The sequence below is a fragment of the Betta splendens genome, chromosome 4 (genome assembly GCF_900634795.4).
Source record: "Betta splendens chromosome 4, fBetSpl5.4, whole genome shotgun sequence".
Classification (NCBI taxonomy): domain Eukaryota; kingdom Metazoa; phylum Chordata; class Actinopteri; order Anabantiformes; family Osphronemidae; genus Betta; species Betta splendens.
The window spans coordinates 23,108,698-23,131,959 of NC_040884.2; the positions used below are offsets into that span (position 1 = coordinate 23,108,698).

Sequence of the window (23,262 nt, forward strand, 5' to 3'; positions counted from 1 at the left end):
CTTCGTGTTTTTTTTCTTTTATTCTGAACAGCTTTGACTTTTACCTTATTATTTCCTGCCAGAGCGCATCTATGTATGGCAGCTTAACGGAAGCGTAGTGGCTCAGCCTGTAGAACCGCCCCACCGGGCTTTCACTGTTGCGATTAGTCGAGGACTAACGTACCTTTCACTTTGGCAGTCATTGATTGGTGATCCCCCTGTCAGTCATCTGCGAGTTGTGGGCGGGCTCAAGGCCAAAGTTTATTTGAGATCAACAATCAACGTCGGTCAAGGAACTGCTTCTCACGCGAGGAAGGAGGGACCCAACGCCTCACGTATCTCACTTAATGTCTGTTCTATGCCTTACAGTCACTATGTACGTTTCAGTGGTAAGTCCGGCTCGGTCCGACAACGACCCGCACAGTCATTAATAGTGTAAAATAACCAGGTAATCTCCAATAGTTGTGCATAAACGATAGTTTATTTCTTCCCCCTGGCTTTTCCCGCCGACTTCATGTCTAAGATCGTCCAAAGATAAGTCCTCCCACTCAGTAGAAAAATATAATGGTTAAAAAGTGAAGGCTGACTGAACAATAAGAGACAGTAGTGAATAAACTTTGAGGTTTGTATCAAGTTAACACAAATGTCTCTGCACATCTGAATGAATACAAAATACATTCTAAATTATTTGACAAACTTAAGTAATCACAGTTTTTTTGTGTCAGATTTTTGAAGTTTTTCTTAGTAAATCAAGGCGGAGTGAGACCCCTCTCACTCTTTATATCTTTAGCTAATAGATATTGAGTGATATTTCATTTGGCATTTTTGGTGTAAATCCCTTTAAAGATAAATTTCACTTGATAATTACCTTTATTACAGTGCTGTGTAAATGCGTTTACTAGACTGGTGACCTAGATATAAAATGTTAAAAAATAAACATTTGGCTTATTAGCTTATTTCTCACCACTTAGATTCCTGTTAGCTTGTTTCTGCTAAGGTTACGTAGCTGTTAGCAGATCAAGATTTTCAGAACAAAAAGGTTAGTGACACATATTTAGGGCTTCAACTGAATATTTTAAGTATTGAGTACATTTGTGATGTTAAACATTTAAAAGTAGTAAATTTATTTTATATTAAATTAAATATATAATTAAACAACTTCTAGAGCTGCAGAATTTTGGATGCAAACACACTTTCCTCTGGCCTCTCATAATGGTTCCTTGGAGAGTTCACAAATGGTTATCAGCCATTTACAACTACAGTATAACTCAGTCATTAGACTATTAACCCATGAATGCCAGTGATCTGTCCGTTCGTCAGACTGACACCGTTACTGAGTGGTAGTTAATGTGGTTGAGGGAACCGGTGATGTCTGCAGGATGAGTGGAGCAGTCCAGCCGTCGTTGTTCTTCCTCAGTCTTCCAGACCTCAGCAAGATGGTCAGTGTCACACTGAGTCTGCAGCAGGAGGATGAAGAGTCGAGGAGCTCACAGCTCAAGACCTGCAGGTTGTCAGTTTCTAATAAAGTCTGTTTTAAAATGAGCAGGATTCATAAAATCAGTGATTTCATGTTGTGTCATCCACTAAATCCTCAGCAGTTAATGAATATTTGCAGATTTGACAGTGTGTGTCCACAGGGAGCTGGTGCTGCTGTACTCTGATATTTTGGCCTCTCCTGCTCTGGACTGTTTCACTGACATCACAGTGGTCATGGCAGTAAGAAACACGCACACAAACAACACCTTTAACTCTGCAGCCTCAACTAGTGGTGCGTGACAGTTTGTTCTTCATATAGGTCTCGTTTTTCCAGAAAGGCATCGTCCAGGTGTTTGCACAGAGGCACAGTCTGCAGGTGGGATAAAGGGGACTAAGTGTCCTGATGCTGTTTACTCTGAGCATTTAATTTCAATTGTCAACTACTCGAGGCAAACTGTTGCCTAAAGTGTAATTGTGTAATTAAAAGTGTGTGTGTCTGTGTCTGTGTCTGTGTCTGTGTGTGTGTGTAGCTGGGCTCTCCACAGTGTGTCCTTTCAGGTGTCTTCCAGTCTTGCCTGTCCTACTCTCTGGTCACCAGACTGGCTCCCAGATGGAACAAAGCAGGACCCTACCTCATCTCTGGTGTGCTGTGTTTTTTTAATAACGTCTACGTGCCACTGAAGCAGAAACTTAAGTTAGACCTTTGATTTTGACTTTAACATTACACATACGCACATAAGCAGACATAGGCTGCACTCTCCTGGTCCACTCTGTTACTGAGCAAAAGCCCAAATGACTTTCTTATTTTATTCTGCTGGTCATCTTTTATTGTTCACTATTACACTGAGTTGTTGTCATTTACAGGTAGGAGGTGCCGTCAGTGACTAGAGGCTAGGGCTTGTGTGATTTAATGCTGCTTACACAACTGAGATAAAGAAGGCAGAGTGAAACGTTTCATTAGCACCTCAGCACTCCGCTCAGACTGATTGGTGCTAATGTACTGAACATGTAACACAGTGGACAGTAGAACTCTACAGTTTTATACAGTTGTTGATAAATTATTGATGAAGTCAGGGTTGGAGTGACTGCTGTTTTGTGTGGAGTTGACTTCACGGCAAAGTCCAACCTGTAATCATCACAGCTCAGGGTCAGGGATGTTTAGTGCGCGTCAGTGTTGCAGCATTCAGTCAAGCCTTTACCTTGGACCTAGTTTAACATAAAGTTAAAGTCTAACATAAAGTTAGACGGTGGGTAGTTCTGGGCTAATGGGTTGTAAGACTTTCACTAAAGTAAGCGGTAAAAGTAGAAACTAAAAAACTATTTTCTCAGCCTTGAAATCAGCCTGTCCTCCCCTTACTTATTAGATGTTGTGTTCATGGACCTTGGCAGACAGGTCTTTGTCTGAGTAGAATATAGGGCATGTGTCAGATTGTGTTTAGGTAAAACTGGAAGACTTTGCGCCACTTTGGCTGGTTGCACGGTTCTCCTTGTTTGTTCAACTGTTGAATATTATTATTCATGAGTGCAGAGCTGAATTTTTCTGTCTGGTTGTTCTTAGGAAAAAACTTTGTGACCGACAGAGGGAGGATGAACGCTGTCAGTAGGTTTCACTGTGATTCACTCATCTCCAACACATTGTGATAGAAGAATTCATGCGGCAAAGTTTTTGTGTGTGTGTGTGTGTGTGTGTGTGTGTGTGTGTGTGTGTGTGTGTGTGTGTGTGTGTGTGTGTGTCAGACATGGAGCTGAGCACCAGGGAGGGTCAACTCTGCTTCTGCATTGAGGCCAGCAGTGTCAGATTGCCACCGACCACAGTAAGGAGCAAAACACAGTGACAAACAATTACTTTGATAGGTTGTTTCAGTGGGCTCACTCCTCTGAACTTGGAGATACAGTGGTTTGTTTGTGTTTGCTGCAGCTGGAGGACTTCCACCTCGCTCCACCAGTGCTGAGGAGCTTCTGTAGTGACCCTCTTTCTATCCTTGATCCTTCCTCCACTGGGGGAACCATTTGGTGTCACGTCCTGCCCAGGTAGAACTGCACCACCTGCTGGTCTCCACAATGACAACACCAGAGCCAATAAAGGCACATTACAATCACCACATTTTTATCCACAGCAGTGTTTGTGTCACAAGTTTATATACAGGACATGCAGCTTGTGAAATGCTTTAGTTGCTTGATACACTCACTGCTTGATAACATGCAAACAAAGAATCCTCTTTTGAAGTTATAATGAATCCTGTTAGCTGAGCAAATCAGCTCTTTCACACACACAAGTCTTAGTTTATATGTTCAGTTGTTCATTATTTTAAGAAAATGACACAGTAAATGGAAAGAGTGTTGTACACTGACTGAGCCGTAGGTGGAGCTGCGGATCAGCCAATCCCACCTCTCTGAACTGTCCTAATTAACTCTGTATGTGTAGTATGAAGAAAGGTCAGATCATCACCATCAACCGTCAGCTCCCCAGAGACGGACCCTTTAGAACCTACAAAGAACTGCAGAACCACTGGAACTCCCTGGTACAGAAAATGTTTATTTTTAAAGCAGCACACAGTAAGAAACAGAGCTGAGTCAGCTGCTTTGCCTTGTGCAACGCTGTCATAACAACCACTTGTTATATTTGCCGTTAACATTCAAATAAAATGGGGAAAGCTCTCCAGTCCAGTCATGAAAGGCAACTTTCTTTGAAAAACAAAAAATATGGGAGGCCATATTTACTTGGTTGGTTCTCAATCTAGTTTGAGGTTAGTAACCACTTAATATTGTTTTCAGTACCAAGACGCAAAGTTTCACTGACATTGTGAACATCTGTGAAACCATCTGTGATTCCGCTTCATCAGTTCATGTATACTGTGGTTGTGTTTCAGTACGGTTACAGGCTCCCTGACTTGGCGGAGGAGGAGGTGGTGTACTGCAGCATCTACTTTAAGCTGGTGGGAGACCGACTCTTCACGTATCCTAAAACTATGTGGCTTAGTTAACATGTCACACATTAAAGGCTGTAAAGCTCCTTGACCCTGCTCCTGTGCAGCTACCCTCTGAGCTGCATCCGCCTGCAGCCGGTGCAGCGCTGCCCTCAGGTTGACCTGCAGCAGACGCTGGGCTCCTTCCTGTCTGACGTCAAGGTCCAACTGCCGAGTGTGTGTGGCTTCCCTGCACATCTGACCAGTAAACCCTTTTACCACACGGTTGCTCTGAACACGGCTGCAACAGTACGGGTACACACACACACACACACACACACACACACACACACACACACACACACACACACACACACACTACCGCATTCCTCTCTGGGCAGCACATGGGGTGGTAAATGCATGAGTCCACTAGGAGGCAGTGTCAGAAAACACTGAAACCAGGTTCACTCACTACTTCCCTTGTGTCTGGAGCCAGCTGTTACTGTACATCAGTCATAGCACCAATGCAAACCATTCAGACCCAACATCAAGCTTTCACGCTGTATAGGCATCAGTTTCAATAACAATACACAGTGATAGGAAACCTTTGGTAAAAGAAGATATGAAGCCATAAAGTAGCAGTTCTCATCATCTCAAGGTTGTGTTTTTTTGCAGTAGGTTGGATGTTATTTGACCCTGTTAGAAAACATGTAAAGCATTTTCACAGAGACAAAGCTTGAAGCATTTTTATTTGAATCAGCTGTCTTTTATAAAAATACCAGCTCAGTTATGAAAAGAAACATTTTACCCACAAGGTAAAAGTGGAATACTGGATCTGGACATTAATTACGGCCTTTGGTTTTAATAAAGGTTATAAAGCGTTAATGAGTTCCTGCTGCTCCAGACCTTCAGAGAAGTCTATAGATAAAACCCCAAATAGTGTTTCCTACACCGTGGAATTAAAGTGATTTCTCCTCCTGCAGCTCATTCTGCGCATGTAGAGGACAACGTGTTTTCTTATCCGCAGGCTACAGATAAAGTGTTTTAGAACTTTGTACTGAGAAACTTCGTCAGAGATCGATTCAGCGCTCACACAGTAAGACTAAAATATTTATAGTGTTCACTAGGACCCGTCTCCATTTCTAAGAGCTGAAGGAGACACTTTAATCCGTGATAGGAGCAGCGCTCTGCATCTGAATGAATATCAAACACCAGGTTTACATATTTGTAAAGAGCTTGACTTGTTAGTCTTATTACACCTTTATCAGGAAACAACACACCTGGTAGGCAGCCATGAAATAAGACCCTGTGATCTACTGCGGTAACGTCTTTCTCTGTAGGACTTGAGTGGTGAGCAGGTCAATCTGACCCCCTCCTCCTCCATCAGACTGGTCCTCACCCAGCCCCCTGCTCCTCCTCCTCCTCCTCCAGTTTTTGCCTGGAGCTCCATGTCACAGCCACACCCAGCTCAGGGGCGAAGGCAGCGGACACTGTCATCTCCCTCCTCTACCTCACATGCTGTTCATTCCTCAGGATACCAGTCGGCTTCATCCCTCACCTCCTCCACCTTCTCCTCTTCAGTTTGTTCTCCTTGTCCTTTCCCAACACAGACATGGATCAGTCCTGCTTCTAAAGTGGTTCCTATATTCAAGAACAAGTTTCAGTCCCATCATGTTAACATCGCCCTGCTGCGAGTCCAGAAGCAAAGGCAGAATGAAGGAATGGACAGAAAAGGGAGGGTGACGATCCCAACCGTTGGAAAGAACAAACCCACAGCTTCTTCTGCATCTTTCACCGTTCTTCCTCCACCAACCATTTTCAGTTTCAAACCTCAGCGCAGCACTGGTCCTCATCCATCAGCTGATAGCAAACCCGAGCCAGTCCTTAGCCTTAGCCCAGAGTCAAAGTGTAACTTCTCTTCACAGCTGCAGATCAAGTCTAAAAACAAGGAAAAAACAAGCCAACGGCCAGCTGCACAACATGAAGTTCCTCATCTGCCTTGCTCTTCTAATGTCCCCAGCGAAGGAGTGAGTATAGCTTCGACTAAACATTAAATCTGATGTTGATTCATTGCACACTTGTTCCCAGTTCGTATCGACCGAATGAACAAGTTCACTGTTAAGTACCTGATGGTAAAACATGGCCTGTACTGTGGATAAACACAGTACGACTGTAGCAGACCCACCACCGCTTTGTTTTTGTTGTATCTGATTTTACTGGGAGCAACTGTGATAAATGTATGACTCTTTTAGGAAATGTCAAGCTATATTATACATGTATTCATCAGTCTTGTGTTCATGTTTATTCAAAAGGTTTTATGCGAGTCAAAGGTCAAAAAATCCAGAGCTGTCGTACGAGGTGTGGATGTGGAGCAAATGGCCAGAAGCCACCAGGTCAGAACCAGTCTCCACGTCTCCTTCCTTCTCCTTCATAGGCCCCTTCATCTATTTCCCACCCACCGTCCTTCTGTTTAACACACACTTGACTGATGCCTTGGAAAAGTATACAAGGCGCCTGAGATCTAACATAACATTTTATAGAATTAACTTCACTATAACCAAAGATGCAGAAATGCTACTTTAGCATGCATTGAATGCTGGCTGGGATTTATCCTCTTTGGTTAACTGATATTAGTGACTTTGGCAAAGGTCAGACCTATACTCTGTTTTCACAATGACTCACATGACTAGCATTTGTATTTCAATCCTTATGATCTACATGAAGTTTGCATGAAGTTTTCTGGTGTGTCATGAGCGCTGCAACCCCAGGAGTTTTGGTGTGGTTTTAGCGTTAATCTGAATTATTGACGAGTAAGAAAGAGCTGGAAGAAGAGGTTTTAGAAGTGGTCCAGTCATACTAGACCTGAAGCCTTTAGAACTGTGTCTGTTAATGTGATGAAGCACACAGTCGTGGCATTCTCACTTTCCTCACACAGATTCTGGAGGAGGGTAAAGACTGTTAAAGTGATGAATGGTCAACAGGCGGTGGGAGCCCACAGGGAGCCCAGAGGATTAATAACAACATCTATCAGTTTTACAGCTCCGATCTGCACGTTTTCAGGAACAATACATCAGCTCCATTTGTGTTTTACAGTTATTTACACAGCGTCGCCTCAGACACATTGTTCTCTAGTAGCATCACAGACCTTTATCTGTAAGCTTCCTTTCTGCATTTCAGTGATTGCTGCGCTGAATAGTCTCTGCAGTAAAAACAGTTTATTGCAAATAACTAATTAAAACCTTTTAATATATTTCTTGCTCCCAACACGTTCCTTTCAAAGTAGCGGGAAACTACATCTGCTGTAGGTTAGGACATGCAGTTTGAATAGCAGATCAAAGTAGTTGTTCTTTACTCCACCTCCTTTTTTTTGCTCACCTCTCAGCTCCACTCCACCCACTTATTCACTAATTACACCTGCACTGAATAGGCCTTACCAACCACCTGCGCCTGGGTCTCAACCTGCTACTGTTTTCACCTTTTATTATTCCTTCTTTTCAATGTCATCATCATTCCTCTGTCTCTGTTGTTCCTCTCTCCAGTTGTCTGAGGTGAACTCTGCAACTCTGCTGGCCTGGTTGAAAGAAAGAGGTGTGCTCGTTAGTGCCAAACACAAGAAGGAGGAGCTGATGCTGAAGGTCATGGCGTGTCTGACTGAGGCTTGATACACACACTCACATTCACACATGCACTCTATCTACTTAATAGACTTGATTTGGAGTATTAGCACTGTGTCCTAAGCTCCTCATTTAAGGGTTTGATGTAAATTTGGCAGACTTATCACAAAGCAGCTGGGAAAGATGAGAGCAGCTCATGCTCGCTAATTGAGATGCTGAAGATTTGCCAAGAATAAATTGTTATGTGAGGTAAGTTGCTGTGGGGTCAGTAAACCAAAGTTAAATCTTAGGACGAGGACATTTTTCTATCTCTTTTCAGGTTTGTTCGAAGTTTCAGGATTATAAAGTTTACATTTAATCCTTACCTGTCTCTGCTGTTTGCACTGAACTATTGCTTTTGTTTTGTTATTCAGGAAGTAAATATTAAAGAAACACATCCCACATAAATGAAAACATCACAGTTATGACCTACAGTTAGTGGTGATGATGTAATAGTATTTATATTACACTGATCATTTTCTTATTTATGTTTTTTATCAGTATCTTCTTGCTTGTTTTCAACAATTTAATGTTACATTTACAGCTTGGATTAGATTTACTGGTATTGTATTGACTAAAACCTGATTCATCAACATCTCTGGTTCATTTTTTGTAGCTGTTTAGTTGTGATTAATGTCACCAACTTTTTGGCCAGGTTAAATGTTTGGTTCACCCTCTGGGGAGAAGGATTGTCTACAGCAACATAGTTACTTAAATACACTTAATTAGACGTGATCCTGCTGTGTGTGTTATTACTGACTCTCTGGATGAACTGCAGTAGCAGTGGATGGCAACATTAGTTGTTTGGCTGCTGGAGAGAGATTCTCAGGAAGTGATCCCTCCCTAGAAGTAAGGATGTTTCTAGAAACAGAAACCACTCATTTTAAACATTCTTGCCTTTTTTAAATTAACTGTGTTCAACTAAATGTGTGGATCAAAGTCAGCCTCTTGGTGAAGGGTCGTTCCCTCTGACCGCTAACACACTGCTTCCTGCTGCATATTCATCACTTTATGTCCCACATAAACAGAAGAGCCTTTGTGCTGGTATTTTTGGTCTTTCTCCACAGGAGGATTGAGGACTTGGGCAATAAAGGTAAAAGCCAGCTTCTGAAACATCTCTCAGACTCAACTGGTGACAAGTACCTTTGTTCTCAGGTGTCTCAGGGTCAGTGTGGACAGAGCTGTGAATGTCCACATCACACATTCTCTGTAAACAGTCATTGATCTCACCATTTTTGTTTGTACCTCAGTGAACTCAGTAGTCAGGGGTAGGTGTGGGGGTTTGCAGCCAGATGCTGCACATGGTTGAGAGTCAACCGTGTAATGCTGACGGATTGCGATGATTTCACCTGCAGGGAATCCCTGGCTTTCTTCACGCCCCCCATAACTCAATGCACAGGTCATGAGCCTGTTGGAACGCTTGGTGGGAAACAAGACTTACAGGGACCAAACCTGGATAATCCGGGCTTTTAGTAAAGTTTAGTCAACTGACACTGTCGTCCATGGTACCCGTAGATCCAGTGGACAACTCTGTGCTGCTGTATCTGTGGCTTCTGTAAGGCCGTAACAGAGTTAAGTGAAGCCAACTGAAGTCACAGTCCCATTGGCTCATTAACCAGCAGCACATGTATTGTGCAGTGTGAGCGTTTATCAGCTTGATGCTGACTCCATAACTGTACACAGCAACGAGTGGAGGAGCTTTGATTAAAAGCTGCTTGGAGGCTTCATCCTTCATCCCTTTAATCTCACTTTCCTGGTTCCTGCGCTGTGGAGCTGATTAGTCTGACCCTCCTCACACTGCAGCAGCTCTCATCTTCTGCCCTGCTTTTCATAATGAGAGCACAGGAAGCATCATGTGTGTCCTCTGCTGTCCTGACCCAGAATCAGGACTGGCCTGAGCATGTCTGGGCAGACTTTCTTCTCTTTTTGTCCACTGACATTTCACTGAGACGTTTTAGTCCTTCCTCCAGGCGATGACTTTGCTACTTCTTTTATCTGCGTGGTAGTTTTTCTTTCGGCCAAGACAATCGAGCTGTCCCTGCGGGTCTGAAATGGATGCGTGCTCTTCCTTTATCCCTCGCCGTCCTTTTTCCCTTCTGTTTATGCAGACGTATAAAAGGCAAACACCAGGACAAAAGAGTCACTGACAGCTGAGGACATGGAGAGAAATGTCTGTGCGTGCTTATAAAACGTCTCCTTTCATGTTGACTGTGTGTGTTCCTGGACTCCACCTTCACATGAAACTGAACCAGAGACATCAGCCTCTTGACCTACATGGACACCACATATGCCTCCTAATGACTTCTATGTACATAATGTAACGTAGTCTGGATATATATTAGCTCTTTAAATTATATCTAAATATTTTGACTCAGTTGCTAATGTTCTCCATCATGAATGTCTTACAAAACATCAGCTGAGGCTTTGGGTGGAGGGATTATAGTATTTGAAGGAAGTCTAACTTTATTAAACGGTCAAGGGCGGCAGCAGTTTACATCACATGGCTGACAGTTTACAGCACCTGTGTGTCTCTCCCAGTGCTCTGAGGTCCCCTGAGGTCCATATTACAGAAGGTGTGAGGTTCTGTGTTTAGGTTGGACATCACAGAATGCAGAGCAGCTGTTCCCATCACACTCATTTATCTAGGGACCAAAAGGACTGGGAACAGATTTCCTTTAGCAGCGTAACCTTAAACATGGCATCTGGTTGTGGAAACCTGGACTGGGTCCATGCAGTACTTTTTCTGAACCTGCTTGCTGTTTGACAAGAACATCAAATCACACGTTCTTCAGATTAAAAACAGATCTGGGGCGTTGGTGAACTGAAACGGTGCCTGGATGGTTATGGACTCAGTCTTGGCTTCCACGGTGAACCTTCACCTTCCTCAGTAATCTTGTCTCTTTCTTTCGACTAGAAGCTGCAGAGCGTCAGTCAGATGATTCATTGGTTCATAAAACAAAGGATGTGGCACAAAATCTGACATTTGTCATTTGACTGTAACTCTACAGCCTCCTTCGTCTTCTGGAATCACACGCAGTGACATGAAGCTGTAAAACCATCAGAGCCTTGCAAACAATCACAAACCAGCTTATAACAGTTCAACAGACCTAAACAGAGGTCAGATCGGATTCTACAGCTGAAACGCAGAGTGGTCAAAGTTTCTGAGACATACTGTAAAGCTCCTGCAACCGCTGCAGAGTTTATAACCAAGCTTCAAAGCTTCTCTGAGGATCCGAGGCTGTTTGAAGTTTTATTAAATCAGAAAAATTCTCTTTGGTTTCTTGGAAAGAATCCTGAGGTTTAACTGCTGTTGATTATTACTGATTATTTCCTGTCTGTTTTGCATGTTTCTGTCATCCTCATTCTAAACACCAGCTTAACTGTGATCATAGCCTGAAACACGAGAAATGACTCTTTCACCGGCCGGCGTTTCATCTGTGGCCACATTCATTTGTTCTCAGTCTTGAAATTCATCATTACTAAATCATTTTCCATGAAGTCTTTCTGTCTGCCGTTAAGTAGAGGCATTCATTTTTATCAGCGTTTATCTGCAGACAGGGCTTCGAGCAAAAATCCTCCTGTTAGGCGATGAATTAATCACTGCTTCTTTGCAGGCGTATCAATTCTACAGGAAGAAAGATTTTCTTCAGCCAAGATGTTTCCTCAGTAAAGGAACAGCATCAGGGGCCGCTGCTCTGAACTCTCTGAACTGACAAAAGCTAAGGTATTGTTGTACACTGTTTTTGAGTTTTGAGTTAAAGCCAATCAAACACAGCAGTGACTGACTCTGATTGTGCAGGATGACGAATGTCCTCCAGTGTAATCATCAGTCAGATAGATGTAATGAACGTTTCCCAGCAACGCTGATTAATTAAAAAGCCCAGAGAAAGGTGAACTCTGCTGGAGGAGGTGTGATTAATTAAGGAGAGCCGCAGATGAAAGTCTGAGCCTGAGGCGTCGTCTGGACGGGCTGCGATAAACTCAGGAGCTCTGCTCATCTGTCTTAAGCTTTCACACCAGCAGGAGACGCTTGATTTCACTGCACTGCATTTTGCTGCACTTTCCCTTTGTTCTTCCTCAGGTTTCTGATTTAGTTTTAAGTGAAGAGAAAAGGCCAAACTCATCTTCCTGGGCTGCAGGATGTGATCTGTGAGGATCCTCACCAGCACGGCAGGTTTTATTGATCCCTGGTCAGACTTTACACCGAGCATCAGACACACTGAGCAGCTGGAGGAAGTTTCTCCAGGCTGAAGATACAATTACGTGAGTCTGGGGCTACAGAGACCTCAGAAGGTCACAGGGGGAATATGTTTTACTCCCTTTTGCAGTATCGGCATTGCGGTGCTTGGCCGTGGTCTGTCCTCAGACAGCTGTGTCCTCCTCACATTACAGGAGTGGACCTGCAGGTCTCACTTCAGCAGGCCTCAGCTTGTTACTGGATGCAGAGTGATTCAGCTCGCTGTTGTAATGAGGACATGCTCTGGGCTGTTTCCTAGAGGAGCTGTGATCGCAGCCTCAGCAGCCGTTCCTTCAACATTGGCTTGAGAGTGCTTGCTTTCTGTCTATGATCGTAAACAAGAACACAACCAGGGTTCACATATGGTTTAAACCATTGTTTCCATTTTCTATAGTGCTCACATTCACCATCAAAAACATGGGTTAGATCTCTCAGACTTCTTACAGCGTAATAACCGGAAGTCCCAGAGGTAAAAACTAAGCAGAGCTCTGTGCTTTGTTTAGGAGGTGCGTGTGTAATGGTGATCATGTCAAGTTATAAGTTTTTAGCAGTGGAGCAAGAATAAACACGTTTGCATCTGAGCAACCTGCTGCTCAACAAACCCATCCAGTCCAACGTACAGACTGAAGCTTTCACCATAAGTGATGAGGCTCTTTGTCCTCCTCAGGCCTGGTCTGTGGAGCATTAGCATGGAGCCCGAAGCCACTGTAATGTTACACCAACAGTTAGTTTGACCCTCTGGCCTCTCGGGGTCAGGGGTCCCTCAGGTAAGTGCCTCACCATGGTTCTCTGCTTCCTAAAGAGCCAGAATCTCCCCCAACCCACACCCGGAACACGACACGTTTGACTTCAGGACATTCTTACAAAATAGGCTGCAGATGGTGAAACTTCATTCTCCATGCATCTGATGTCACCTCGGTTGGTTTTAAGGCTTGTAGAGTTGGGCCCCACTGAAAGCTCACCCATCCTAATGACTTAGAATAATTGCTGTAAACACTGAGAACCTTAAGGCTTTCAGACTTTTCAGGGTTCCTCACATCATTTAATACGTGAGAGGGGACTGAAAGCTTCAGGCTACGTAAGGTTCTGACACCTCTAATCTTTTTCATCATGACTATGTGTTTGTCCAGCTGACAGATCGATAGGACACCTTAATTCCATCCTGTACTTGTTCATCATGCTGAAGGTGAAGTCGGGGTTTTGAGTCGGAGCTGCTGGTTCGAATCAGCTGCTGGAAAATTGATTGGCCTCAGAGAAAGTGAAGCGTGTTTGCGTTTCACGGTGCGTGGCCTCGCTGGCTGACGTCAGTGTGCCTGCGGACCCGCGGCCTTTCTGTCTGTGGTAATTGGCGTTGGAGAAGTTGGATCCAGATCCTGATCAAAACGTGACCTTTCAGTTTGTCTGTTCTGGTCCTTGTTGTCTCCAGCTGACCCTTGTGTGTTGTGCATTGTGTGCTGCTCTCCTGCCTTAGCAGTGATTCTCTGTTTAATATTTTACTACAGTAGTACGTGAACTCCTGTTAAAGCAGTGGTTTTGTGTTCTGGCTTTGCAGTGATTTTCAGTTACTGTGTCTGTTTGTACTTGTTACATTACAAACATTACTCTACATTTATTACTTCATCTTAGCTCATCATTGTTTCATCTGCAATAAGATACTAGAAACGTTTGAAGCTGCATATTTGTGACATGTTTTTAAAGTAGTGAAGTGTTGATGTCTGAATCGGTCAAACTGTGAAGCTCTGCTGGAAGTTGCGAGGAGCAGGGCTCCATCCTGCAGGTTGCCTGTCGGCTGCTCTGTGATCAGAGAAGCAGCAGCGTCTGCGGCCAGACGCTGTGATCCCTCAACCAGGACAGACTTACCTGTGGTAGGTTGGAATTAGGTTTATGTTATGTTGACTGGTTTCACCGTGCTTCGTTGAAGTCTCCAACCTGCTCAGACTTGTTCTTCTGCTGTGCAATAGTGACTCCTTGGTCGACTGGAGGCAGCAGGATGCAGAGACTTTAATGTTCCGTGGTCCTTCTCTCTCTGAGCTGATTGCTCCCAGTTCAGACCTAACACAGTGTGAAATTAGTTTCTAAAGAACCGAACCAACATGTCGTTTTATCGCGGGTCCTTTAATTGAACAGGAGCAGAACAGGGAGTGAGTCAGACTTTTAATAGAAACTAGGCAGATGAGTGAAGCTCCTATAGAGAAGAGTGGGAGGTTTGGGCACACACAGAGCGTCTGTTAATGGGAACTGAGCAAAGTGACTGTACTTCATATGTAGTGACTTATTAAATCAGTAGCGTGAAGCTCAGCGTGAGTCGGTGCCAGCCTGATGGAGGAACAGACTGAAAGGGTTCTGATGAGGTGGACTTAGCCAATTCCCCTACCTTGTCCTTTCTGTGATTCAGATCGATACGTAGATCGTTATCTTCCATTCATCTGAAGTGATCTGATGTTTGTCTATGAGCTTCTGTGCTCAGGTTAATGAATCAGCTTCTCTCAGGTCTCCAATAGATGAAGCTTTAAAACCCAGATTGTCTCAGGATGAACTGGTGTCAGTTTGATGGTTCCATAGCCGTGAAATCAGATCAGTCACAGGATGTTGAAAATGAAACAAAGCCTTTAGAATCACGGCACCAACCTTGTTTTCTTTGTCTTTTGTATTTAGCTACCTGTGGGCCATAAACCCTAAGGCCTACACCTTCTTCCACATCTTAGCCTTTTGATGATGTTTTGATAGAATTGAACAGCAGGAACGGATGATTTATCTTCACGCCAGGATTGAACACAGTCCTCGGGTTTTAGAACAGCTTGTGCGTATTGGATGTCATTCAAAAGGAATTAAAGAGTCGCCTGCAGCCTGTGGACCTTCTCTTGGCAAATGTGGTGAATTCCAAAAGCAGCATTTGAACCTGTCTCCTCCTGCACAAGGTCGTACAAGTTCCCACTGGCTTTGTTGTTCCTTCAGACTACATCCTAACCCACACAAGCGGCGCCAGTCAGTGACATAACAATGGGAGATTCTGCTGCTGCTGTGGTTTAAAGTGGCAAGAGCTGAGTGACACTTCACCCACCTCTGTTTGTAGACCTCTCAAGCAGCTGATGATGTTCAACAACACTACTGTGCTTGGAGCTGTCTGTAACAACTTGGCCTCAGGACCATCTCTGTGGATCACGTCTGGACATTGTAAACGTATACGATCACATGACCGCGTTCTGTGGTCCTCGTCATCAAGGAACCAGGAACGATTCATGAACATGCAGCTGACCCAGTTAAATCCTGATGCATTTAGGATTCCAGCTCGTGAGGCATATGTTTATGGAGACTTTTTAAAAAAATGAACTAAGGACTGACCACAGCCAAGCACCGCAATGCAAAACTTCTGCCGATACTGTAGATTCTTCTTCCCTAATAAAACATATTTATTATATACGTATTACATTACATACATAAAAAATAGAATTTCAAATGATTAGCAATTCCCATTGATCCCACTAGGTGTATGTCCACTAAGGTAAAGGTCAGATGTAGTGAATATAATTATAATATTCAGTGTTTTCTTACGTTATGTAACTTAATGGCATAACCCTAACCCTGACTGAAAGACTTACATTAAATGTGACTTCTTCCCCGCAACCTCGCATACGGGATTAAGCGGTAGAAAATGAATGGATGGATGTGGACTTCTTACCTGGTAATGTGATAAAATTACATGGAAAATGTACATGTAATTAAATTACATAAAGTCCAAGTTTTAGACCTGATTATGGGTTTGACTGTGTTTTTGTCTACTTGCAGTAGTTCAGCCAGTAATTCCCTGTGCTGTCGTCAGGTGTTCGCTCCTTCCTCTGCCAAACTCTTGATTTCTCCAAATACAGTTTGCATGAATCTGGGAATCTTATGGAAAATTCATCTGCTTTCACTGAAGTGAAATAAGCGAAGCAGACAGGAGTGCAGGCCCAGAAACATCCACCTTGGCAGAAGACAGTGAAGAATTCAAAGCAGCACAAAGCAGATTTGCATGTTGGCAGCAGATCTGCAGGATGAAGTCACTGCTGGAAACCCAGACCTGCTCTGAGGCGTCTATGTCCTGAGAAAGTAAAGAGAAGCAAAAGATCTGTGAAGGGTTTGTTTTAGTAGGACACGCTAACCCACTGCTCTGCTTTCTAAGAGGCAGCCTCTGAATTTGAAACCTTGTTTTGTAGAGTCTGTGCTGGTGCAAATGAGGAGAGTAGAGTGCTGCCAGTTAGGAGCTCACACGGTGCCAGCAGAGCCCTGGGCGGCTTCCACTCGCTCTGTCGCTCCATCTCTTTCTTAAATGTCCAGGAAACGGTCTGAGTAGAATTACTGCACATCAGGGAAGCATTAGAACCTCAAGCACATTTCTGCACCTGTAATATGAGGCCTTGGCAGCCAGACACAAAGGGGGAAACGGTCTGACTCTGTCTCCTCTGGACGCGTGTGTTGGTGTTGTGTTCGTAGTGTAGGACGGATGTAAAGGTCAAACCCACGTGGCGCCTTCGTTACTACTAAGAGGACGTACATCTGGGAACGTTGGTGTTTTAATTCTACTGATGATATTGAAGCAGTTTTCCCTCCTTGGTGTGTTGGTGTGTAGTTAAGCAGGAAGTCGTATTTAAAATCTGCACACAAAAGTCTAAAAACCATTACACACTTTATTATGATATGAAACAGACCCTTGTTACTTTTAACAGAAGTCTGACCCAGACCAGTCGTTGCTGACCCATGAGCTCCAGTTGCTGCAGATGTAAACACTAGAACTAATAAGTTAATGCTGTGGTTGAAGGACAGTCGGCTGCTGAACTCAACTGTCTGACATCTTGCTTCATATAGTATTTGGTGTATAACACAATGGTACTGCTAGTTTCACATGGAATCATACATATTACTGTACAGCAGCTTCCATCCAAAAGTGAAGATTATCTCCTTTTAAAAACTCCCATCAAATGACTGAAAACATGGATGTTAAAGACACAGACGTCACCAGGTTGCTACTGGCAGCTGAATGACTCTCCTTAAATGAGAGGGTTTCAATCTCACTGAGATGAACTGCTTTCCAACAGGAAGAAGACACCAACGTGCTGCTTCTCCGATGAGAGGACAGTTAAGGCATTTGTGAGTTATAGTGAGTCACATGATCAAACTGAAGGAAAGGCCCTGGACACGGTAGAGAAGCTGCTGCCACTGTGTCCTGTGGATGTGAACACATAGTACTTCCACTGAGTCCAGTCTTTGCACCAGATGCTCAACAAACTTCATCAACTTGGTAAATTCCTGGATAGAAAACAAGTTACTTTAGACCAGTAAGTCTTGTTTGTTACAGATTCCGTTCACGTTGGACTGGTCAGAAGTTCAGAGCAGTGTGGACGTGGCCTTTTCCCTCCCAGGGTCCTCCTTGTTCACCTGAGGCCCTGTCCTCTTGGAGGAGGCGGGTCAGGATCTTATGGAGACGCTGATGAATGTCTTTGCCTCCTCCTTCTCCTCCATCCTTATCGCTGTCTTTCACCCCTTCATCTGTTTCTGAACACTCTAACACTGCTCGCTGCAGCTCCACCTGTTCAGAAAACAACATTTGTCAGCCTGAAGGTATGATCAGCATTATGACAAGTGCCCAGAGAACGTGTTAGTTATGGTTCTGTCTGGCTTCTAGTTTTGGCCATAGACTTAGTTCTCAAATGATGTAGCAATATGCAGATTTGAGGCTTTAGTTATTAAAGCAGAATTTGTTTTCAAATGACAGTAGATAAGTAATAAAATTGTTAAAAACAGTATTTATTTGTGCAAAATATATAAAAAAGGTTTGATGTAGGTATGCAAATCAGCTAAATAAATGTAACTAAAACCAGTTACCTGAAGAGGCAAACCTGCTTTGACTCCCAGCAGAGTGGGAGAGAACCACAACCTGAAGATCTTCTCACAGATCACCTGAAGACATGAATGAAGAAACACACAAAGACAACAAAGATAAAACAGGCCACAACCACGGTCATCACAGAACAAACAGCTTTTATCTGCGTCACTATGCAGATGACGCCTCGCGCTTCATTCGCAGTCTTTGGTCAACGTAAAAAACACAATGAGTCCTTTGTCCTGAGCGAAGATTGACAGGAGGTTGTGCTCAGGAGACACCTGTTGAGATTCCCATGGACCAATCAGAATGCAGCACATCATCGACTCACATCAACACGCCGAGTCCAGGCCGGTGTTTGGTCCGGTCCTCACTCATCCTCACATTTTGTCCCCTCGTCTTTGTTCTTCTCGTCAGACGACTACAGTGGCTTTGTTTAGTTTTCAGACCTATGTTTTATGTTTTATGACCCTGTGATTGTATTTGTCCCAGTTTATAGTGATTTAAACTTATTTATGTAATGTTCTGAGATCCTCATGGTGTCAGATGTATTGGTGCATTTTGTCCCATCATCGCTCCTCGTAAAAGGTTCTTCCTCCGTCTCAGTTCACACATTGTCTTTTGCCGAATGCAGGTATCTAATATCATATGACATGCGATACAGGAGCCGGCAGGGTGATGAGAGTCTGTCCGCTTGTTGTCACGGTGATGACGGCGGTGACCGTGATGTCGGACTCGGCCTTTGTGTCTGAGCTGGACGATTTACCAACTTTATTATTATGTTTAAATAAAAATACAGTTAATACTTTAATAATAATAATAATACAACTATATTATAATATTCTTTGTAATAATGGTTATGAAAATATAAATGCTACCAATAATCGCCAGACAGTTTATTCACCTAATTTCTTTCCAATCTCATCTTTTAATTTTCCAGAAAATTCTCTGTGCAAAGCTTAAATTACTGGTAATACAGTATTGGAGAAAAACTAAATTATTTGTCTTGTTACGTAAGATACAGTATGTAATTAAAACACTATCTTCACCTCCTCAGGTCAGTAATCAGATAAGTAATCGCGGTTCCACGTCTCTTTGTTGCGCACACATAATTCAGTGTCGTTCGTCAAGGTGAACCTTCAGCTCAAAGTCAAGGCCTCATCGCTAATGTTTTTATGAGCAACAGGGAAATTAAAACTGCCTCAGAGTCACTGTCTAGATGAAACTAGACAAAAATACATATGGCAAATCTGATTCATTGCAATTTAGGTAGTTTTAAATGGTCGTAGGTAGTTTTAAATGGTGGTGATTTTGTAAAATGCCTTACATAATATATAAAGAGAGTTTTTATTAAGAGGGAAATAAAAATAAAAGTTAACAAGTAAAGGTTGACACAAAGTAACAACAGTTCATTTAAAATAAATTATTTAGTGCTCCTATCCAAAAACATTTGTATTTATTTCCATGCCATGATAAAAATAAAAGCAGCATATTAAATGCAAAATTACCAAATTACAATTACAATTTAAAAAACAGGTAAAAGGTTTATTTTAATCTTTAAACCTCAGCTGAGTTTTAGTTAAATGATATTTGTAGTATTTTATTATCATTATCAGCTTTATAAAAAAATATATTTATGGATCATTCAAATTCATTAAAATAATTTGTTGTTTTTTATGAAATAATTATTTGGACTAATTTACAATTTCTTGTTAATGCAATATTGGTACCAATGTTATTTTATGTGAAATCTACAAGTGGTGCAAAAAAGCCCATTTTGTTTTCATCTTCCTGGTCCCTGTATTCAGTCTGCTGCTCGGCCGTGCTCCTACCTGCAGGTTGCTGTTCCGGCGTCGGGGGCTGCACCTGCGTTTGCTCAGGTTACACCTGGACGAGCAGTCGAAGAAGTTGCAGTCGTCGTCGCTGCTGCAGTTCTGGTCCAGAATGTCCCTCATCTTGGGCTCGAAGAAGGCCATGTCCACGTCGATGGCCACGACCTGCAGCGGACACAAACACTGCTCAGTCACGGAACCTTCGGACCCCATTATGAGCGAGTCTGCACTGTTGTGTCATAGTACGTAGTTTCTATCACCACCTTCATTACACTATAGTTCTTTTATGTGGAAAGTTTACAGTGTTTTGTCTTCACGCAGAGAAAATATAAATGAATCGGTTCAGTTTTAGTCTCACACATCAAACAAACATGAGCTCTGGGTAGAAGCTGCTCCAAAATGTTTAGCATTAACGTTGTTAAAACCGTTCAACACTTTTTGGGAGGAAAACCGCGACCTGCTAATAGAAGCAGATCAACTAATGGGCCAGCTGTGTTTGTAGCCAGTGGTTTTCCAGGGATCATGGGCTGATGGTGCTGTGATTGTTGGCCGGAGCCCAGCGGAAACCTGACGTGGTGCCGAGTCCCTCAGTCTGCTCCAGAAAGCAGCGTTCCCTGTGATAACCCTGGGAAAACAGAGGCCTCCGCTGGCTTTGCTCTGAGTTCAGCTGAAGGGAAGCAGAAGAGGAGCGAAGTCCAGTTTGGTTGTTTGGGCTTTGGGTTCGTTTTTATAGCATTTATTACGAGATTACACATAAAAGTGTCCGTGTAGGAAACTGATTAATAGTCACTTTATAGTGAGCACGCTGACGTTGTTAAATAGGCTTTAAAAAGCTTTTACTGGTTGCTGTTATTCTGAGATCCGCTCCCTGGTCGCTTGTTACCAGGCTGTCAGACCTCTGCTTGCTGTGGGAGCGTCTGCTGCAGCAGTGACCTTCTCCTTGACTCCACATATCTGTGGCGTTAGGCTGAAACGAAGAGTCTGTGAGAGAAAAGTCACGTAGTCCTGCGATCACGCTTTGATTCCCATCTCCGCTCTAATAGCTTCTAACACTGCGGCTGCTTTTATCTGCTCTCCCGCAGCTCCCTGCTTTGCTTTTATCAGCCGCGGCGCGCTGCCCTGGAGGACGACTCACCGTCAGGTCGTCCCTGATGGCGAAGTTCTCTGGTTTGATATCGCACAGGTGGAGCCTGTGGGTGAAGTCATTGTCAAAGTGCCAAGCCATGTCCAGGAAGCTCAGCGCGATGCGATGCACCATCTCCCTGGTGGTCCACATGCTGTGGGCCTGGACCCGCAGCTCATCCAGGGAGAAGATGTTCTGGTCCCACGCGTGTCCAGCAGACAGAAACTCCACCGCATAGAAATGACCGCATGAGCCCAGGACCTTGGCCACGTGGGAGCTGAGGTCCTGCAGGACTCTGGAGAAGAGGGAGGCAGGATTAAGGTAGGAGCCAATCTATTTATAACACTATTTGTTGTCTGGGCCTTTCCCTCCAAACTGATAATAATTGACCACATTGGTGAAGCTAACCTTCTGTGTGGTTCTGCTGCCGTACCTGAGGAAGGTGTACTCCTCCTGCTGCAGCAGCGACCACAGCGAGGACAGCTCTGCTCGGGAGTAATCCTTGTCTTTGTTTTTCAGCTTCTTCCCCCAGAGTCTGGCCAGAGAGCTGTTCGCTCCTCCTCCTCCTTCTTCGTCCTCATTCTCCTCAGCCAATCCCAAAGAGTTCCGCACCTGAGAGAAGTCAACACCGCTGCCTGTGACTCCTGTCTAATGAGCAGCGAGGCGCATGGGCCCCAGGTGACTTACCTCCAGAGTGGCATAGAAAATCACATCCAGGGGAGACAGGTCCTCTGCCGGGTCCTGTTGAGCAGAGCAGCGCTTTGTTAGTGGAGTCATTACACTGTGGAGACAGAAACCGAGGAGCTGCGTCACCTGGTAGTCCAGTATGGCCAGTGGCTCGTAGGAGGAGAAGTTCTCCAGCTTGGACTTGAGGATGACGGGGTTTCCCCTCCAGCGCGCCTCGATCACCTTCTTGCCGTTCTCGTAGTAGAGGCAGCGTTTGTACTCAACCAGGCCGAGGACGCACAGGTCCTCACACATGTCCCCCGTGGCCGAGCCGGCGCTGAAGTCCAGACACTGCACGCAGAGCAGGAGGAAGGTCAGTACGCTACGATACGCAAGGTGCTGCGGTGGGAGGCCGAGCTGCCGCAACAGAACGGAGCTGTCGGCTCCTTCACGCGTCCTGTGGAGAGGATCAGCCTTGTTCTGCTCAGGGATTAACCGGCTAATCCTCAATCTGCCCACATTCCTACACAAACATCGGCCAGTGAACGCACCACGAAAACGCCTGCTGTCCGCTCACTGGGCTCAGACACACTGACCCGGGGTCAGCTGGACACGCCTGGGGAATAAGACGCAGAGCCCTGAGGAAACATGAGCATGACAGGCAGAACCGCAGGAGAACGTTTATGAGGAAGATGAGGAGGAGGAGTAATTGGCCGGAGAGAGAGAGAGGCTCTGTTTTCACCAGCAGCCTGATAAAGCTGACGAAGGCAGCTCCATGACAGACGAGCCCTCGGCGCTGAAGGAGACTTGAGATGAAGCAGATAGTCGGCGAGTGACTGAGCGACTGTGGCTCATATATGAAACACAGGTTCCCCCTCCTGAGATAGAGCAGCTCCGTCAGGGTGGAACCGAGGACCCGGGCCCCTGACGAGCTCTCAGATCAGCTGCTGGACTGAAGCGGTGGGAGCAGGACCGAGCCCACAGTCACAGTCAGTGTGTGCTGGAAGCTCTGTCTTGTGTTGTTTCATCCTCCCAGCTCTGGATCCTCTCTGACTCCCTGGATTTCCTCCACACTCGCTGCTCAGCCCTGCGGCCTGGACGCTGTGGAGGATCTGCTTACAGCTGAGCTTACCCAGAGTCCCTGCTCATCTCTGTTTTGACAGGAATGCGACTGATCTGTGTAGAAATAACAACTTAATGGTTTGGCTGCTGCTTTAGCTCATTTGATTTGATTCTGTTCTCGGTTCCTGTAACTGTAACTTTATTGGTTAAGCACTTTAAAAACAACTGAATTGAACAAAGTACTCTACAGGTAAAAGCATCAAGAAAGCAGAAAATACAGAGAATAGAAACAAGGAATAATTATACAGTAAGACAAGAGCAAGTTATAATACAAAAAAACAAATAAAAGCAGACGAATAAAATAATAATCATAAGTCAAACTGTGTTAAAAGCCAGAGCAAACAGGTGGGTTTTAAGAGATTTAGGCAAAGATGAGGCCTGTCTAATGTGTAAAGTCATTCCAAGGATCGG

The 23,262-nt window shown here is 44.2% G+C and overlaps 2 protein-coding genes across 16 annotated transcripts in view; one reads left to right on the top strand and one right to left on the bottom strand.

Annotated features, from left to right (window-relative positions):
- LOC114854275 (uncharacterized protein C18orf63-like) lies at positions 1 to 17,522 on the top strand. 14 transcript variants are annotated; one of them, XM_029148531.3, is made up of 17 exons: positions 10 to 368; positions 503 to 601; positions 1,358 to 1,486; positions 1,617 to 1,695; positions 1,775 to 1,831; positions 1,986 to 2,097; positions 3,014 to 3,055; positions 3,193 to 3,269; positions 3,374 to 3,486; positions 3,881 to 3,977; positions 4,326 to 4,411; positions 4,490 to 4,676; positions 5,702 to 6,388; positions 6,674 to 6,754; positions 7,901 to 7,996; positions 11,629 to 11,738; positions 12,096 to 17,522. In XM_029148531.3, exons 3-16 carry the CDS (start codon positions 1,359 to 1,361, stop codon positions 11,725 to 11,727), a joined length of 1,941 nt encoding a protein of 646 aa, XP_029004364.2. In that variant the 5' UTR covers positions 10 to 368; positions 503 to 601; position 1,358; the 3' UTR covers positions 11,728 to 11,738; positions 12,096 to 17,522. The 14 variants fall into 14 exon arrangements, with proteins under 14 accessions (XP_055364524.1, XP_055364530.1, XP_055364525.1 ...); XM_055508549.1 differs by lacking the exon at positions 503 to 601 and having other exon boundaries at positions 1 to 355; positions 1,790 to 1,831; XM_055508550.1 differs by having other exon boundaries at positions 7 to 1,018; positions 1,595 to 1,695.
- The window catches only part of dipk1c (divergent protein kinase domain 1C), a 13,397-nt gene continuing 7,036 nt past the window's right edge, over positions 16,902 to 23,262 (bottom strand). Inside the window, exons 2-9 of one of the 2 annotated variants that reach the window (XM_055508558.1) lie at positions 22,281 to 22,905; positions 21,877 to 22,080; positions 21,751 to 21,804; positions 21,497 to 21,675; positions 21,076 to 21,358; positions 19,941 to 20,105; positions 18,111 to 18,185; positions 16,902 to 17,814 (exon numbers count right to left, since the gene is read on the bottom strand). In XM_055508558.1, the coding sequence (XP_055364533.1) occupies positions 17,605 to 17,814; positions 18,111 to 18,185; positions 19,941 to 20,105; positions 21,076 to 21,358; positions 21,497 to 21,675; positions 21,751 to 21,804; positions 21,877 to 22,044 (1,134 nt within the window). In that variant the 5' untranslated portion in view covers positions 22,045 to 22,080; positions 22,281 to 22,905 and the 3' untranslated portion in view covers positions 16,902 to 17,604. The remainder of the gene's footprint in view (positions 17,815 to 18,110; positions 18,186 to 19,940; positions 20,106 to 21,075; positions 21,359 to 21,496; positions 21,676 to 21,750; positions 21,805 to 21,876; positions 22,081 to 22,280; positions 22,906 to 23,262) is intronic. The other variant, XM_029148535.3, reaches the window with a different exon arrangement.

Coding starts and splice junctions, on each gene's coding strand:
- LOC114854275 (XM_055508548.1), top strand. CDS start 327: ATGTCTGTTCTATGCCTTACAGTCACTAT. Junction 2,098..3,013: donor AGGACCCTACCTCATCTCTG/GTGTGCTGTGTT, acceptor GGTTGTTCTTAG/GAAAAAACTTTGTGACCGAC. Junction 3,056..3,192: donor AGGGAGGATGAACGCTGTCA/GTAGGTTTCACT, acceptor TGTGTGTGTCAG/ACATGGAGCTGAGCACCAGG.